At 41.7% G+C, this 18,310-nt stretch overlaps 1 protein-coding gene across 11 annotated transcripts in view; it reads right to left on the reverse strand.

Moving 5' to 3' along the window:
- LAMB4 (laminin subunit beta 4) overlaps positions 1-18,310 on the reverse strand; it is a 111,742-nt gene that overhangs the window by 76,358 nt on the left and 17,074 nt on the right. For all 11 annotated transcript variants that reach the window (XM_070615365.1, XM_070615361.1, XM_070615364.1 and 8 more), the window contains 8 exons: positions 14,372-14,529; positions 11,025-11,160; positions 7,997-8,070; positions 6,779-6,967; positions 5,348-5,411; positions 4,956-5,170; positions 3,732-3,852; positions 2,292-2,480 (listed from right to left, as the gene is read on the reverse strand). In XM_070615365.1, coding sequence (XP_070471466.1) covers positions 2,292-2,480; positions 3,732-3,852; positions 4,956-5,170; positions 5,348-5,411; positions 6,779-6,967; positions 7,997-8,070; positions 11,025-11,160; positions 14,372-14,529 — 1,146 coding nt within the window. The remainder of the gene's footprint in view (positions 1-2,291; positions 2,481-3,731; positions 3,853-4,955; positions 5,171-5,347; positions 5,412-6,778; positions 6,968-7,996; positions 8,071-11,024; positions 11,161-14,371; positions 14,530-18,310) is intronic.

Raw genomic sequence — 18,310 nt, forward strand, 5'->3', positions numbered from 1 at the left:
TTAATAAAAGATGTGTGTCATTACAGATTCTGGTAAAAAAAAATGTAGGATACTTGGGACATTAATTTAAGAAATATGTTTTCTGAGAATCCAGTTCTTTCTATTAATTTTAAACAGGTCATTTGTAAGGTAAAATTTTATGCTATCAGATACCTACTGAGTCTTCTGAGCAAAAAAAACCTCATTTATGCTTTTTCTACATTGTGATGATTTAAAGTTTGAAATCTAGGACATTGTATGCATTCAGGCGGCTGCTGAGTTACTTTTGCATAAGACTTCATTTTATATATTATGATTATATCAAGTTCGAAGTTGTAGTTTCATAGCAAGTCCCTCCCTCTCTCCCCATATAATATAACATTATATGGATGATATAGCCTAAGAAGCAGGATTTCTGGGTATTGGGTGAGGCACTCTTCCATGGGTCCTAGGCATCTGAGTGTGCCAACAATGCAAGGCCCTGATTGCTCTTTACCCAGGCTATTTCTCAAGGTCGTGTTTGCAGCAAGCTACCTTGAGGGATGAGGTAACATCTTCCCCTGGACAAAGAACACGCTTGCTTCCACTTGCTGTAAAAGCAATGACTCCTCCCAACTCAGTGTTCCTTGGCTGTGACATAAGCTCAGTAGGTGTGCAGGATCCCCCTGGTATCCTTTGAGTTGCCCAATGGGACTTGGGGTTTGGGGACAAGAGAACTCACACCAATACAAACATCCTGTTGCTTGCTGTGCCATGAGTAATAAAGTCCTTTGTCTTTGACCCAGGACTTTCATGTCTTCCGCCAGCATCCATGGAACAATAACAAGCTAACTTGTTAGTTTGCAAGTAGAATAAGATCTCAGATCCAGTAACTGGTACTGGGTATTTGAAGTCAGGTTGCAGTCATTATTATGCAATAATCTACAGCAGTGCTGGGACTAGAGCAAGGTGCCTCGGGTGCAAAACTTAAGGAGGCCCTCACTGTCAGGTTAGTGTAAGTGTCAAGTGTCAAACCTGTACTTCCATGACTCCGAGAGTGAGTGCTTCCTTGAATTTTGGGACATGAGTGCTTTGCTTGCCTCGCTCTAGTCTCATTCCTGCAGAGACATTCAAATTAAATTAATGATGAGATACTATTTCACTAGCAAAAGTTAAAATGGGACAAAACCAAATGTTGGCCAGGATATAGAGCAATAGGAATTCTTACACGCTGTTGGTGTGAGTGTTAACGGTCCACCCACTTAGGGGACAATTTAGTATCATCTAATCACTTTGAAGAAGTTCATACTCTATGGCCCAGTAATTCCACTCCTAGGGAGGACTCTTAGTGACAGTCTTTGTGCAGGTATACAAGGCCACAAATACAAGAATGTTTACTGAAGCATCAGAAGAAAAATGGACAGATTTTGTCATATTTATAGGAAGGGAGAATTCTATAGAGAAATTAAAATCAGAGAACTAGAGCTACCTGATTTGGGCAAATCTCAAAAATAGAATATTGAACGAAATACTCAAGGACATACACAGCATAATATCATTTATCTAAAGTTTGAAAACATGCCAACATATACTGTTTGTACATAAGAAAGTACCAAAGTGTAAAACCAAGCATGTCACGATAATTGTCAAATATATGAGAGTTTATCTCTAGGAAGGAGGGTGGACAAATGGGACGGAGGTGCACCTGGGCCATCAGTAGCACCTGTAGTGTTTTAGAAAGTCCTGAAGGTGATGGGGTGAGATGTTAACATTTTGACAAAGCTGGTAGTGGGTATAAGGGTTATTTATTATATTATTCTCTATAATTTTGTAAACGTGTGAAATATCCCATTTAAAAAAGTTGAGATTAAAGATAAAATGAAAGACTTTTAAAGGTTAAAGAACGAAAAAGAAACAAGATAATAGCCAGCTCATGGTCTCCTCAGCAAAACTGAATTGTCTACAGCCAGTCCAATGCTGTAGAGTTTCAGTGTTAGCCACTTCCCCGGGCTGGCCTCGAGGATGCTCAAGGCGTCTGCGGCATCTTCGGAAACCCTCCACCTGGTCCTGGGAGAATCCAGAGCAGTTTCCTGATTCTCCAGTATCAGCCACCCCCACAAGCCTACCAGGATGGACCTGGATTATCTGGCTCAACTTGTTCGGAGAAAGAAAAGCTCTTAGGGTCGAAGTGCTTTTGCAATCGCCCACTCCCCAAGATACGGCAGTCTCGAGCTGCTGCTAAGCCAGCGGGGCCTGGCAGCCCAGGTGAGGCCTGCTCCATCAGCATTTGCTCAAACAAGTGGCAAGGATCGGGTCACAGGCTGGGGACTCACGGATGCACGCGTAGGGATCCGAGATGGCCTTGAGGGGGTCCCTGTAGAAAAGGGGTCTGCAGCGATGGCAATGTTGCCCCTCGGTGTTGTGCTGGCAGTCTTCACACACGCCCCCGCTGAGGCCGCCGCTCGCCAGGTACACGGTGCTGTTGAAGTGACAGCGGTCCGAGTGGCCGTTACAGCTGCAAGCTGAGAAAGGAGAGGAGTTACTGAGACATTCGCCATGGTGTCTGGAACGACCGCCCGGCGCTCCACGGCTCATGGCTGCGTCCCCATCCTGCCCCCCTTCTGCCCCTCAGCCTTCTTTTTACACATATGCCAGGTACACGAAGGGTTAAAGCAGGTGTTTATCCAAGGATCTTTCTAGTACCCTGATTCTGCTCATACACTCTCTGTAAAATGTGCTCCTCCGGAAACGTTTACTATTTAGGTTTTTAAAAAAATCGAGTAAACAAAAATAAATCATTTGGGTGATCTAGAAGCCTCAGAGTGTAGTATTTTTCCTATTGTTCACTGAAGAGTACTTTCACTGATTTACGCTTTGTAATTTTGAAGCTTTTACGTTGCACGTTCTGTAGGTACTGGGATTCTCAGAGAAGATGCTAGAGCTGGGCCCCACCAGCCTCCCTTCTCCATGGGCAGAGGAGCTGGCGGGAGGCTGCAGGGCATCTTCATCCCGGCTGGGGCTCAGCCAGAGCAAGGGACGGAAGGGCAGTCTGTCTGGAGGAGTTTGTCTGTCTTGGTGGTAATGTCTCTGCTGTTTGTCTTGTGGGTTTTCCCCTGTAAACATCACGAGCTCTGGTTGCGTTTTGCCGGGTCTTGCACCCTCGGTCTCTCACGGAGGGGGCTTCTTCCTAAGAGCTCTTCTAGCGACCACTCACTCTCTTAGCTCCTATTTTCCCGAGTCTGGGAAAAAAAGCTGAATAACAAGTATGTTTGGAAGTTCATCAAATTTCGGAGGCAGCAAACCCATTACAAAATCACCCCACCTTATTAGCCTAATTATTTTATAAAAAATACAGCATCCTGTCAGACTCTGTCCTAGACCTTATTTCTCTTATTATCTGATATATGGGTTTAAGGTCACGTTCATGGGATGTATGATTATTCAGGGAAATAGTAGGGATCTGAGTACTAAATCGGGTGTTCATCAAATTCCCGGAGTGATATTACCATCACATAGCCCTGCCGCTCCTCTGGAAAGGGGCCACACAACGTGCATATTGTTTCATTTTTTAAATGAATGTTAATTTTTGGTGTGAGGGTTTGAGAAGTTGGTGATTGTATGTGAGAGAACGAGGACTATCACACACCTGGAGCTGGGAGCCACAAGGTCAGCACCCTTGTTGCCTGCAGCTTCACAGAAGCAAGCTAAACGTTCTTCAAAATAAGGAAACACAGAGCATGCTCAGTCTGTGCTGAGGACGCATGTCCACCCACCTCTGCAAGTGTTGTCCTGGAGGCCTGCGGCTGGCCTCCACGGAGCGTCCTGGAAGAAGTCCTTGCACCTCTCACAGTTGGGGCCGTCGGTATTGTGCTGACAGACACACCGCCCGTGAACCTGCATTGTGTGATAAATGAGCAGCGTTACAAGAGGTCTTATCTTTGAGGACGTTGGGGTTCTTTAAATGGAAAATGAAATACCAGGCTATGGGGCCTCTCTGGGTCCTAGTTACAACACCAACCTTGACTCTTATTATTTGCTTAACTAGCTTTTAAAGTTTTTAAAATTTAAGATGTCCAGTGAACATTTGCAATAATTTTTTTGACATTTCTGAATTGTGGTTTTAGGGCGACGCACTGCAGCCCTCAGCAAAATGAGGGACAGAATGGGGAGTGTGTGTGTGTGTGTGTGTGTCTGTGTCTGTGTCTGTGTGTATGTGTATGGGGTGGTTTAGGCTCGTAAGGGGAAAGAGGGAATTGGAAAACAGGAAGAAACTGGAAAAAGGTCTGTGATTCTCTTGGTTTTTCACAAAATGCCTTAAATGCGCAAGTTCAAAGGGAGAAACTCTCTTTCCGGGGAAACATAGATGGAGCTGAGTGGGAACCTACAAGAGCCTCTATCTGAAGCCTTGTCTGATTATGGCTGATGATTTAAAATTATTTAGTAGACACAACCCCAGAACTCTGCTTAAAAAAACAATTCTTCTAACAGATCACTCTTTTAAGACTAGTCCCAAGAGGGGAAGAGACCTGCACTGTGAAGACATGGCCATTCACAGTGTAAGGATGTTCCTTGGAGTGACCGTTTACAATATCAGATGTGACTCCAGCACCTTGGCCCTGAGTACCGGCTCTTTCACACAACAGACCTTCAATAAATTTTTGTGAGAGAATGCACGTGAAATTACGGTTCTTTCCCACTAAGTCCACATTCCCTAAAAAACAAAAAAGAAAGCAAGAAGGGCTATCTTGAAATCATAAATTATGACTTCTGCTCATTAGTTCAGTGATGCCCATATGTGGCAGACTTCACAAGAACCTTTGGCCAGGGAACCAAGGGCCCCCCAGGTGGCCTGTCGGGCCAGGTTGAATGACACCTGCCCCAACGCAAACCTGGCACTTCGATTGTTGATCTCATGTAGAGAATCTGGTTGACATTCAGCTCCAGGACAGTGAAGGAAAGGAAGGAGAGCCAACTGCTCTTCTGGATTAATAACTCACCATTCCCGGAGGGCTGAAAACATCTCCCCTCACCGTCTGCATCGGGCCGCATTCACTAGCGTGGCCATTGCAAAAACAGCTTCCCCGAACCACCATCTCATACAAAGCATAGTAGTATTTATCGAGGGAATCATTTTCCCTCCTTCCAAGCAAGGTGTCCCCAAGGGTATGGAGTTTGGTAAAGTTTATCCTCAGGTTTGTTAATGTCACAAGGTCTAGAGAAAGGAAGATAATGAAAATAACAAATCAAAGTGCATCTAGGTTGCATGGGTACAAGGCACCCTCCTTGACTGACATCCCCTGAATGTTCTGTAGAAATGCAAGGACAGGGGCACTGCTAACATGAAATTTTAGAAAAGGAATTAGGGTAAAAAATATCAAGCAGTTCATACCCTGGATGTGGGGGCTGTAAGGATCTTCTATTTCAAAGCTGGGATCCAAAACTTTTAAAACAACCTGTAAAACAAATGTAGGTAAATTTATAATATTTTACCCGAAAATATCATTGATAAATATATTCTTAAAGGGGCCGGCCCCGTGGCCGAGTGGTTAAGTTTGCATACTCCGCTTTGGTGGCCCGGGGTTTCGCTGGTTTGGATCCTGGGCACGGGCATGGCACCGGTCATCAGGCCACGCTGAGGCAGCGTCCCACGTGCCACAACTAGAAAGACCCACAACTAAAATATACAACTATACTGGGGGGATTTGGGGAAAAACAGCAGAAAAAAAAAACAACACACACAAAAAAAGAAGATTGGCAACAGTTGTTAGCTCAGGTGCCAATCTATAAATATATATATATATATATATATATATATATATATATATATATATTCTTAAAGAAGAGATCCTGGGCCAGCCTGATGGCTTAGTGATTAAGTTTGTGCACTCAGCTTCAGCAGCCCAGAGTTCGCAGGTTCGGATCCTTGCCACGGACCTACACACCGCTCATTAAGCCATGCTATGGTGGCATCCCACATACAAAATAGAGGAAGCCTGGCATGGATGCTAGCTCAGGGACAATCTTTCTCACTAAAAGAAAAAAAAGCAAGAGATCCTGACCTTACAAGATGGCTGAGCCATTGCCTCCCAGCTAGCACAGGATACAGATTATCACTTCGTTTCTCATATGAATAAAAGTACCAAGAATGAAAATGAGTGAAAGCTATTAACCAGTCATTCTGACTCTTTATGCACAAGTGGTCCCTATGGGCAGAAGTGGTGAAGCCATTGGTGAAGAGGGCTCCTGCTCTGGGTTGGGGTAGAGTGATGGGGTCACAGTACGGCAAGTCGTCATCAACTGGGACCTGGCAGGGAATTCTGGAGGTGCCTTCTGCCGCCAATTCTTTCTACTCTACCTGATAATACCTCCGCACCTCACTCTTCCTGCGACTCTCTGCCAGTCCCCAGCTCTGCTCAGAGGCATGCTCCTGGCAGATTCCACCCGGATGGTGGTTTACAGAGCACGGAGATGAGATGACAGATCCAGGGCTGCTGCTAGCCTACATGGCTCCTTTGCGAGGATTAGAAACAGGTATTCCTTCTTCTGGTGCCCATGCCCTGGGGCCCAGCCTGGATGCTAGCCCCTGCTCACCTTCAGCTGGGCACTCTTGTGCAGGATTATTTCTTCTAAGTTATTTATTATTTGTCTGAATTTGAGATGAATTCAGGACTCATTTCAACTTAGATACTTTCACGCTTAAAAAACCAACAGCTCAAGTTATATTTCAGTTAACACAACCTAAATGGTTTTCATCTAAATTAACCGCGTTAACAAAAAAGGTTTGATTTGTAGCAATGAAAAGCAAGAAAGGAAATGCTACCTCACCACCAGTTGAGGGTTCAATATCCGAATATTTGGAGTCACAAACAAGGTCTCCCACTCCCTGGGCCTGGCCAGATGTGACGTTGGGAAAGGAAGCAGCACAGTCCTTTGAAAAATATTTTAACACTTTCCAGGTGTGTCCGTAGTCTGTGGAGCGTTCAACTAACATTGCAGCAGGTCGAAAAGTCTGGGAAAAAAGGAGTTAAACTAGCGGTGCTGGCCAAAGGCAGATTTTATTACCCACTTCAGATCGAATATTTATATTTTCTAATTGCACGTTTTCAAACTTTATTTGTAGCTTTTGAAATCTATTATGCAATGACCACACTGAAATCGCTTTCCACTAAGTGGGCAAGTATTTATGAGCACATGCTTTGCCCTAGAACCCAATTCCATTTTAAAAATGTCCTGGCGGTGTGAATTATTAATTGAAGAAAGATGGCATATAAATTTTTTAAAAAGCTAACGTAATTGATAATTTACCGCTATTTGCACGCAGTTTTCTTTGCCTAGAATGCTTTTCCTCTGGCAAACTCTTACACAACCCTCAAAATCTACCATAAAGTTTACCCTGAGTCCCCATGGCAGGTCTAGTCTCATCAACAAACTCCCAAGCATTCTAATCATACGCCTATTTCTACGCTTATCTCTTTGTATTATAATTTTAAATTTAGATCTATGCTAGTATCCATGACTCGACTGAGCTCTTTGAGGGCAACAACTAGTGGTTTTTTAATTTCATCTTTATAATTTTTTATTTTATGTTCATTTTTTATTACCAAAACTTAGCCCCAGGCCTGACATCAAAATCAGAATTCTGATGAATGATTAAAGAATGACAATGGCACAGAGTTTTCTCTGGCATCTAACTAACCTTAGTAAAGACTTTTTAATTTTTCTTCCGCTTTTGCTCACAACTTTCCAGATTTTTCAAAATAATTTCCAGTTCCTGCTCTTTTCTTCTGACTAGTTCTTGTGGTCCCTATTACCCCAGCGCTTAGAGTTTTTCTTTTTGCTGTGCCTTTGTTGGTTAACCATATAAGTTAGTAATTAATGAGAGGTGGTATTTTTTTTTTCATTCAAGAATGAAAATCCAGATGGCAAAACTCAAGTCTGGATTTACACAGCTTTTTGTTCCCTGCAAGGAAGTGAAATTCCACATAAGCCCAGCATATGTTAAGTCAATAAAGCAGGCAGCAAGCCTACGCATCTGTACCTTAAAGGTCAGAATCAGGTGGCTGAACTGAAATAATGCCTCTAGGTCCAATCTGATGCTGACATGATCAAGACCTAAAGAAAAAGCCAGAAAGAAGGAAATCAGTGATATTGAGAGACACCTGTTTATCATTTCATCCCACACTGTGGCTTGTCTATAATAAAACCCTTTGAAATCACATGGCTGGTGATCAACACTCTTTCCTCATCTGTTGGAGTGGTTTCCCACGCCATTCCATGCCCAGGAGAAGGTCTATGTGACAGCAATCTAAGTTTCACCCTGACTGTGCCCACATCCACGTTTTGGTGGCAGTGCACATGGCCACTGTGTGGCAGTATTACATACCGCCAGGGGAGTTCCGGGACAGTTCCCACAGGTGGCAAGAGAAGTCTTGTTTCCTTGAACTCAAATCCTGACTGCACATCAACGTAAGCTAGCAAGCCAGACTGTGATACAGATCGACAGGCTCTTTTCTTCACACAGCTGCTAACAATCATTTGAACGAGCGTTTTATTGGCACTTAGCATAAAACACAGCTTGAAAGATTCCCTTTGGAGTGAGGATCTGTGGGTTCCTCTAGGACTGAAGAGAAGACAGAAAGTAGCCTGGCCAGGACTTTGCACTGAGAGAGTTAGCTGCCATCCATCTCTAGCATGGACGTGGAGGGTCAGCCCCAATCTGGACACAGTGGAAGCCCTGCTCTCTCTGGAGCGGCACTGCCCAACAGAACATACAGCAGTCCCCCCAATCCGCAGAGGGTGTATTCCAAGACACCCAGTGGATGCCTGAGAGCATGGATAGTACCAAACCCTCTATATACTATGTGTTTTCTTATACGTACATACCTATGGTAAAGTTTAACTTATAAATTAGGCACAGTAAAGATTGACAACAATAACTAATAATAAAATAGAACAATTATAATAATACACTGTAATAAAGTTACTGTAGATCTTAGCAACCTCAGCATACGATTTTTTTCTTTCCTTAGTAAGTTGAGAACTTTCACCTTTTCACTTAAAGGAAGCACTTTACGACTTCTCTTTGGCATATCTGAATTGCCAGCATCACTACTCTTGCACTTCGGGGCCAATATTAAGTAAAATAAGGGTGACTTGAGCACAAGCACCGCCATACCACGACAGTCATCTGATAACCGAGATGGCTACTAAGTGACTAACAGGCAGGTAACGTATATCACACGGATACGTTGGACAAAGGATGATTCACGTCCCAGGCAGGAGAGAGAGGGACAGTGTGAGATTTCATCACGCTACTCAGAAAGGTGTGCAATTTAAAACTTACAAATCGTTTTTATTGGAATTTTCCATTTAATATTTTTGGGCCACAGTTAACCACGGGTGACTGAAGCCGTGGAAAGTGAAACCGCAGAGAAGGGGGGACTATTACAATATGAGTCACGTGTAATTTAAATTTTTCTAGCAGCCATGGTTTAAAAAGTAAAAAGAATCGGGTGAAATTATTTTTAATATATTTAACCCAAAAATATTATTTCAACAATTAATATTTTAAAAATTAGTAATGCTTTATTATACATTTTTCCCCCAAACTAAGCCTTAGAAATATGAGATATTTTTACACTTAAAGTACATCTCAATTTGGATTAGCTATGTTTTAAGTTCTCGGTAGCCCCGTGTGGCTGGGGCTGCAATATTGGACAGCACAGCTCTAGCCAACAGGGGCTGGACCGGAGTCAATTGGGGTTCAGCTTAGAGTTCTAGGGTGAATGGCTTGGGGCAGGGTTTGCTGCTGAGAGGGCAGCCCCATTCCAGGCGGTGTTAAGGGCTGCCAACCTTTTCTAGAAAGGAGATCTCCTCTCCCCTCTCTAAAGTTCTGGGTTGAGAACCCTTGTTCTATGTAATCATCATTGACAGAGGGGCATTCCTCCTGCGAGGAGATGTGGACCAAATGCTGGACACGTGGGTCAAAACAACTGTTAAGCAAATATGGCACCATTCATCAATGAAGACAGGTGACCGTGCTTTAAAACCACCTCACGTTCATTAGGAAAAGTCCAACTAGAGATCAATAATTAGGATCCATAACAAACAGGCATTTAGTAGACACCAAACATAGACCTGCCCAATGGATGTCATAGAAAAACAGCCTCACGTTAAGCTTGCCCTAAATGATCTTATATGTTATGATTATGCCCACACTCCCCTTTAACGGTCTACGGTCCCCAAAAGGAAACACGTTTAGGTGTCTGAAGAGAATAGAGGGATTGTAGGCCAAAGTGCAACAGAGAGAGATGTGGCAACTGGAATCATTTTGTGGGGGTTAAGGATTCCAGACCAGTCGTGAAGAGGGGGCATCGTGAGGGAGCCAGCCCACACTGATCTAAGCACATAAGGCCCAAGGCTGGGGTGGGACATGAAGAATCACCCATCAGGTCCAAACTTACAGTGGGCCTCTAGGAAATGTGGATGGTCAGGGCCAGTGTGAGGTTCAGTATCACAACTGTTCATGAAGAGAGAAGGGCATAAATCCAGGAGGAAAGAACTCCAGTCAGTAGCCAAGTATCCTTTCAATTCAATTTTTATGTTAAAATCTTTGGCTTCCAGCAAGAAACGAAATGTCCTTCTCTCTCCCTTCATGTGTTGAAGAAGGAAAAAGCACAGTGTTAACTCTCAGACTTCCCTGGCATTATTGATTCTGTTGACATCAGTGTGTTTTATATTAGGCTATTTTTACCAACACCTCACAAACTTCCTTATTTTTTTTCTTTTACAAAGAACAAAAGGATGCAGAGATATTTTCTTTCTCCACATGGAAAGAGTGAAACATTCTGAGTTATGGGCTTGAAATACACTTTGATTTCTCTAGAGGAAAATAATCTCTCTGAAAATGAAAATAAATTTTGTTCCTAGACATGGTTCTCCCTTCTTAGCGGATGCTGTTCCGTTCCAATATAATTTCTTGCTGTGACATTGTTAAAATCATACAAAGAGAAAGACGTCTTATTAAAAATATGAAGATAAAAAATTGGCAAGGGATTTAATCATACCATTTTCAGATTGCCACCATTTCTTTTCTCTATCTGGTTCAAAACTTGTAATTACGTTCTCAATGGTGTGGCTGTTGGGTTGGGCGTATGGATCATATGGAAATCTGGAGTCACAGATGAAGCATTTTTGTTCCCCCTGGAAAACACCATCATTAAAATTAAAAATAAAGAATTGTAATGACTTATTGTTGATCTGAATTTAAAAACAAGCTGTCCTTACTATACTTGTCTTTCAATCTGGCTAAAAATAAAAAGCAGAGGAAATAACAAGACATCAATTTTTCCATCAATAGGTGTTTAAATACAATAACAAATGAAATTCAAATATGACCTAGAAATTTTATAAGTTTACCCATTTGGGGCAAAAATGCAAATTTATGTGGAAGTATTTTACTTTTCAGACAAGAAGCAGATGATCTAGAGATTATTTTAAACTATAGAGAAATAATTAGGATATGCTATTTGAGTTCTAATTACTTCCTTAAGTCAAAAAAAGAATATTTGGCAAGAAATTAATGAAACAATTGGCCACTAGGTTATCTGTAAACGTCGTCCTTTCTCTCTCAGACATAGTTTTGGCAGAAAAGCTGCCATGACCAAAACCTTTACATCATACGTGGATTTTCTAAAAGATTTTTGTTAAATTCACAACAGGGAGGCCTCCCCTCTGGTCTTACAGACTAGAAGGTCTTATCATTGAATTGGCACTGGTTTTGCTTGGGATGGGTTTTCAAAGGTTACAACAGCCAAGGTCACTTTTTGAGTTTGCTTAATTTAATGCATCCGCTTGCAGCTGTACTTACTTAAAACTCCTAAGGAACTCTCCAAAGATTTCCAAAGGCCTGCCAATGGCCTGCACAGTTGTTCCTGGCTAATACCTGTGGGACTCTGGAAAAGCTGCTTTTGCAAACTTTCCAGGAAGCAGGGGCTGTTGACTACAATCCTCTGTGCCGGAAATTCCCTATAACAGCAAATGCGCTGGTAAATATTCAGCGAACATTGTTTGGTTTTATATCCGGACCGTGGCTTACAAGGGCCTATGCCACCTGACCAGGGCCACCTCTTTGCCTTTTCCTCTACCTGTCTTTGCTTGATTCACTCTTTCCTACCTATATTTACTTCTTGCTCTTTTTTGGGCTCACCAAGAACTCTCCTGCCTCAGTCTCTATACAAGTACTTCTCTGCTCTGCCCACGTACCACCAAATATTTTTATCTCTTGCTCCTTCTTTCAGGTCTCTGTTTAAATGCCATCACCTCAGAGAGACTTTCCTTGACTCCTATCTAAAATACCACCACCTCCCCACCCTTACGGCTTCTGCCATGCTCTATCCGTACCCTGCTTTATACATAACATTTTCTAAGCCCTTATCATGACTTGAGACTGTATTATATAGTTTTTGGATTATTGTCTGTCTCCATCATTAGACTTTAAGCTCAGTGAGGATGAGAACTTTATTTTGTTCATTACTGTATTCTCCTTACCTAGAATAGTGTCTGGCATATGGTAGATACTCAATAAAATTTGTTGAACGAATGCATGATGATTTTAATGATTGTTTCAGCTAGAGTTTGTCAAAGTAAACCAGCTTTTCAAGAGATCCATGTAATCTTTTTAGAATCACTGGCCACCGTCAGCCTTATACTTCAAGAAAACAAAATGCCCTTTGGGAAGTAAGGAACAATGGAAGCTAGATCAATTCTGCATATGGGGAGGTTTGCCCCAGATGTGTGCAATTTTAAAATTAGCAGCAGAAGCCCTATTATTCTACCAAAAGATGTCAAAACTTCCAAGTGTTTCCAGTAATACTGTGCAAATTATTGGGGAAAATGTTTAATTTCAGGGCTTGTGGACTATTTTTTCTGTAAACATTTTAGAAGCAAAGTCTTTGACAGAACTGGCTACAGAGGATGCTTAATGGTGGCAACTAGATGTAGGAGTCCCAGCCTGGGTAACACTATGGGTCAATGTTGACTTGAAGCTTCTGAAGACAATGTTTTACTTGGTAGCAATTTCTTAGATAATGAATGGGAAAAAATCATCCTCCACAATGCATGGATGTTTGTGGGGACTAGTACTTGTAGCCCCACCTGTAATACTTTGTCAGCCTGAACATACTTTGAGCTTTTTTTCCAGCTCTCAGATCTTTAAGATTTCTGTGATTCTCTAGACAAAAAAAATCCTCTGAAGTTTGAGTTACTTCTATTTTTATTGGTGTGACTTTTCTAATTTCTAATTATTGTCAGAGTATGTTGCCTCCTGAAAACAGTAAGCAAACGCCAGTGGCTGAAGAACAAGATGGGTGATGCTCGTGTTGGAAAGTTTCTAATATTAGAATTGAGAACCGCTTCTTTGTCTGGAGGACCTGGACTTAGGAAAGTCACTTGAAGGACCATCCATCCCACTTGACCTAGAGTTGAGCAAAAACTCTTATGGTGCCCTTACCTTGCACATGCAGAGAATTTGCCTTCTTACACAAGCACTTCCCAAACTTAGAATACAGCCAAGCACTCAGGTATTGTCTCCACTTATTTATAATCATCCTCGTTTTATTCTATTTTAGAAACCAATTAGAATACAAAGCATTTCCCAGAGACCCCCGGGAGTTGCCTTAAATGAACAATACATGGAAAAACCTGGGCCACTAACATTAGGCTTATGTCCAACTTCCTTCCTGCACATCCTCTCATTTGAGGGGTTGACGTGATGGCTTCAGGCTTTTCAGCAGGTATGATACTCAGATGACCTTGGATGCTTGTTCTGCTCCCAGAGCACAGGGAAGAAAAAAACTGCAAAGCAACTGGTCCTTTTATAAAACTGGTCTTTAAGGAAAAGAAGGCACAAAAATATGTTCACATTGGGATTTCATGGGGTTTAGACAAGACAATTTCCACGTGGCATTGTGAGGCTGGCATGCAATCAATTCATAGATCTCCAGCCCCTCTGTCTCTATGTAAGGCAGGACAACGAGAACTCATGTTCGCACAATTGCCTTGAGGCTCCGGGGATCTTCGATCTTCACTGAACCAGTCAATTAAGTTCATTCTGTGAGCATCACCATGGCCGCCGAGTAGAACAGTGCATTTTATAGTAATTCTCTTCAAAGACTGAACCCAAAAGGCTTTCCGTCTAATTCTAAGGTACCAGGAAATAGATGAAGCAGATCGTTCCTATTTTCTGATCAGCCGAGGTTTCCTGGACTTTGAATTGTATCACTTGTGTCTCTGATGTTCTGGGAGGAGTGTTGTCTCCTCCTTTAGAGTTGTCTGGATGGCCCCAGAGGTACTTGGAAAAATCTACATCACTGATTGAATAATGTCCCAACAAGTAAACAAAGAACCAACCCACCTCGAGGTAGCTGAGGATGCAATATTTCTGGGCTCCATCCAGCCCACAGGTAGAAGAAGCCGTGAGCTGTGCACCGCGGCCCACTAAGAGATTGCCGGTGGTGGGATGACAGGCACCCCTATGGCATTCATCTTGAGCCTTCGCGTAACTGAGCAACCCTGGAACACAACAGAAACAGCTACATAGAAGGCAGTCGAAGAGTAGCAGAAGGCTTAAAGAAGCAACTGGTTAAACTGGAAGGCTAACAGCCTGTTTATTTTTAATACCAGTTCTATTGATCATTAAGACCCTGGCCATGGATGCTGTTGGCAGCCTCAAGCTGATGGAAATCTCTGAGCTTGGGGGGTTACACCGTCTTTGTTCATGTCCTTACCTGGGCCAGTCTGGAGCCAATGAGTGATGGATACATGGTTCAAAAGGCTGGCACCATTGGCTCAGGCTGGGATCAACTCTGCAGTGCAAGAACCTCTCACTTCTTGTGCTCAGAACCTCTCCACAGAAGGAGGCTGAAGCCTGACTCCAGCTGGGACCACATCCTGGTTCCTCTTCCCTCACTCTCTACCCCTCAGAGCACTCCCTCAATAAATCACTTGCACACGAACTCCTGTCTCAGGCTCTGCTTCTAGGAAACCTGATCTGAGATAGCCTCTATTTACTGGGAATTCCCTGTGTGGCACTGTAGGGCAAATAAGGAAGACGAATGCACAGACACGAGGAAGGAGAATCCGAATCCTGCCTCTTATACCTGTAGTTCCAACTTGTACAAAATCAATTGGAGAATCTAAGAAATCTTTGGGAAATAACTTTCTCCCAAAATAAGCAAATTCCATGGACCTCCTTTATAAACTGGATTGTTGAGTTCAGATATGCCATGGAACAAGTCATGCCCCTTCGGGATAAAGGGAGAGATCGAGTTCCAGTCTATACAGCACACTTAGCCCTTGAGACCTGCCATCCAACAGATCTGTCATGAAGGGATCCAGTCACAAGTGAGACCATTGCAAAGGCAACTCTATCTCAATTGTCACCCTCAATTCTCCATTTTACTTTTCCAAGATAGTGTCCTTAACTCTCAGTTTAAAAACTATTTTTAAAATTCTATTTGTTTTAAAATGTTAAATTCTGAGTTAAGATAACTGTTCAATCTCAATATGGGAATGTGGGTGAGTAGGGTAATCTGAACTATTTCGTGTCTGCAGGATTTGCTCCATTATATTAAAGTTATGCTTTTGTAACCCCTAACATATTAATGGATTGTTTATCATTGGGAAGATTGAATAAAACAAAGTAGAATCTTACTGAGTCTTAATCTAAAGTTAACACACATATAAAGTTAAAGGCACATATAATGTGTGTCCACTGTAATATTTTATTGATAGCTATTTACAGAAATCGTTATATTTCTTCTTTTAAAAAGTATATTTGAGGGCCAGCCCTGGTGGCCTAATGGTTAAGTTTGGCAGGCTATACTTTGGTGGTCCGGATTGGTTTCCCAGGCGCAGACCTACACCACTCATCTGTCAATGATCATGCTGCGGTGGTGGCTCACATACAAAAAGAGGAAGATTGGCAACAGACGTTAGCTCAAGGCGAATCTTCCTCAGCAAAAAAAAAAAAAAAAAAAAAAAAGTATATTTGAACAGCACATTACAGTATCTTTTAAAATTCAATTAAAGGGTTAGAATTCTGTTTGATTCTCAAGGCCAAAATCTAGGCGCTAGTTTTCTTTAGATCACAATTCAAATTACAGACATGACAGTTTTGCAGAAATAAAATAGCCTCTGGATGGAAAGGCACAGGACCTAGGATAGCTAAAATAATTTTGAAAATCACTCTACTTGATATTAAGGCTTACTATATAGTTATAGTAAACAAGAGAGTGTAACATTGGCAGAAGGTTAGACCCATAGATCAAAGGAACAGAATAGAGAATCCACAAATAGACCCACACAGATATGCCCAACTGATCTTTGAGCTGCAAAGGCAATCCAGTGGGAGAGGGATGCCTTTTCAACAAATGGTGCTGGAGCCATTGGACATCCATAGGCAAAAAAAACCAAACTAACCAAAACCTCACATCTTGCACAAATATTAACACAAAATGGATCATGGACTTACATGTAAAATATAAAACTAGAAAGCTATAAAACTCCTATAACACATAGGAGAAAATCTTTGGGACTTGGGCTAGCTGAGGAATTTTTAGAATTGGTGACAAGAGCATGATCCATAAAAAAAAATTGGTAAATTGGTAAATTGGACCTCATCAAAATTAAAAACTTGTTCCGAGGAAACCTTGTAAAGAGGTGAAAAGGCAAGCTACAGACTGGGGAAATATAATTCAAATCTCATATCTGATGAAACTATTGATCTACAATATATAAAGAGCTCTCAAAAGTCAACATTAAAAAACCAATCCAATTAGAAAATGGCAAGCAGCACGAAAGACATTTCATTGAAGAAGAAGATATACAGATGTCAAATAAGCACCTGAGAAGATGTCCAACAACATTAGCCCTTAGGGAAATGCAAATCAAAACCACAATGAGATATCACTACATACCTATCAGAATGGCTAACATGAAAAATAGTGATAACGCAAGATGCTGGAGGGGATGTGGAGAAACTGGATCACTCATACTCTGCTTGTGGGAACATAAAATGGTACAGCCATTCTTGGGAAAAGTATGGTGGTTTCTTATAAAACTAAGCATGTGCTTATCATTCAATCCAGCAATTGCTCTCTTAGGTATTTATCCCAGAGAAATTACATTTTATGTTCACACAAAAACCTGTGTACAAATGTCCATAGCATCTTTATCTATAATAGCCAAAAACTAGAAACAACTCAGATGTCCTACAATGGGTGAATGATAGTTAAGCAAAGTGTGATACTCCATACCATGGAATAGTACTTAGTAAAAAAAGAAAGGAATTATTGATACACACGACAACCTGGATGAATCTGAAAGGAATTACACTGAGTGAAAAAAGCCGGTCTCAAAAGGTTATATACTGCATAATTCCATTTCCTGAATGACAAAATCATAGAGATGGACAACAGATTTGTGGTTGTCAGGGGTTAGGGAGGTAGGGAGGGTTGGGGGTGGGTGTGGATATGAAAGGGTAGCAATAGGAATCTTTGAGGGGATGGAACTGTTATGTCTCTTGGCCGTGGTGATGGCCATGCAAATCTGTACATGTGATAAAAGTGCACAGAATTAACTACATACACACACAAATGAGTTCATGAAAACTGGTGAAATTGGAACAAGGTCAGCGGACTATTTCAACGACAATTTCCTGATTGTAATTGGGTGAAAAGCATATGGAATTCTCTCTGTATTATTTCTTACGACTGCATGAGAAGCTGCAATTACCACAAAATAAAAAATGAAAAAAACCCAAACAATCCTCTCTTCTCTCAAAATCACCCCATCAACCTCTCAATGGTGAATCAAGAAAATCTCACGCTCTAAAACAATGCGCACAGGCCCTCTTCCAGCTGCTCTTAAATACTTTTCCCTTGAGACATGAAAATTTATGCCAAGCCCTGATTTCAGCAGACAGGAGTGTGAGGGACGAGCCTAAAATGAAAAATAATTACCATACTGTGGAATAAGCTTGGTTTCTCCTCAATTTTCTCCATTGTAAAAACATAAAGAAATAATTTTTTTATGGACTTGTTTTGCATTTAATGGATTTCTTTCCTTCAGCTCGCCCTCTAAAAATAAATGCTATTGAAAAATAATGTTCTTTCCCTTATGTACACATTCCCCACATAAACTAGTCTATGAATGTGGTCATTCTGTGATTACTGTCAGGCATTAAACACACATAGATCTTAGTCCTACAGCCAGGAATGTATTCATAATGTCTCCTCCCCACAGGTTTCCAAGGGGCGGTTTGAACAGAGAATTTTCTATCCTCAATCTGGTG

The sequence above is a fragment of the Equus przewalskii genome, chromosome 4, assembly GCF_037783145.1.
Source record: "Equus przewalskii isolate Varuska chromosome 4, EquPr2, whole genome shotgun sequence".
Taxonomy (NCBI): domain Eukaryota; kingdom Metazoa; phylum Chordata; class Mammalia; order Perissodactyla; family Equidae; genus Equus; species Equus przewalskii.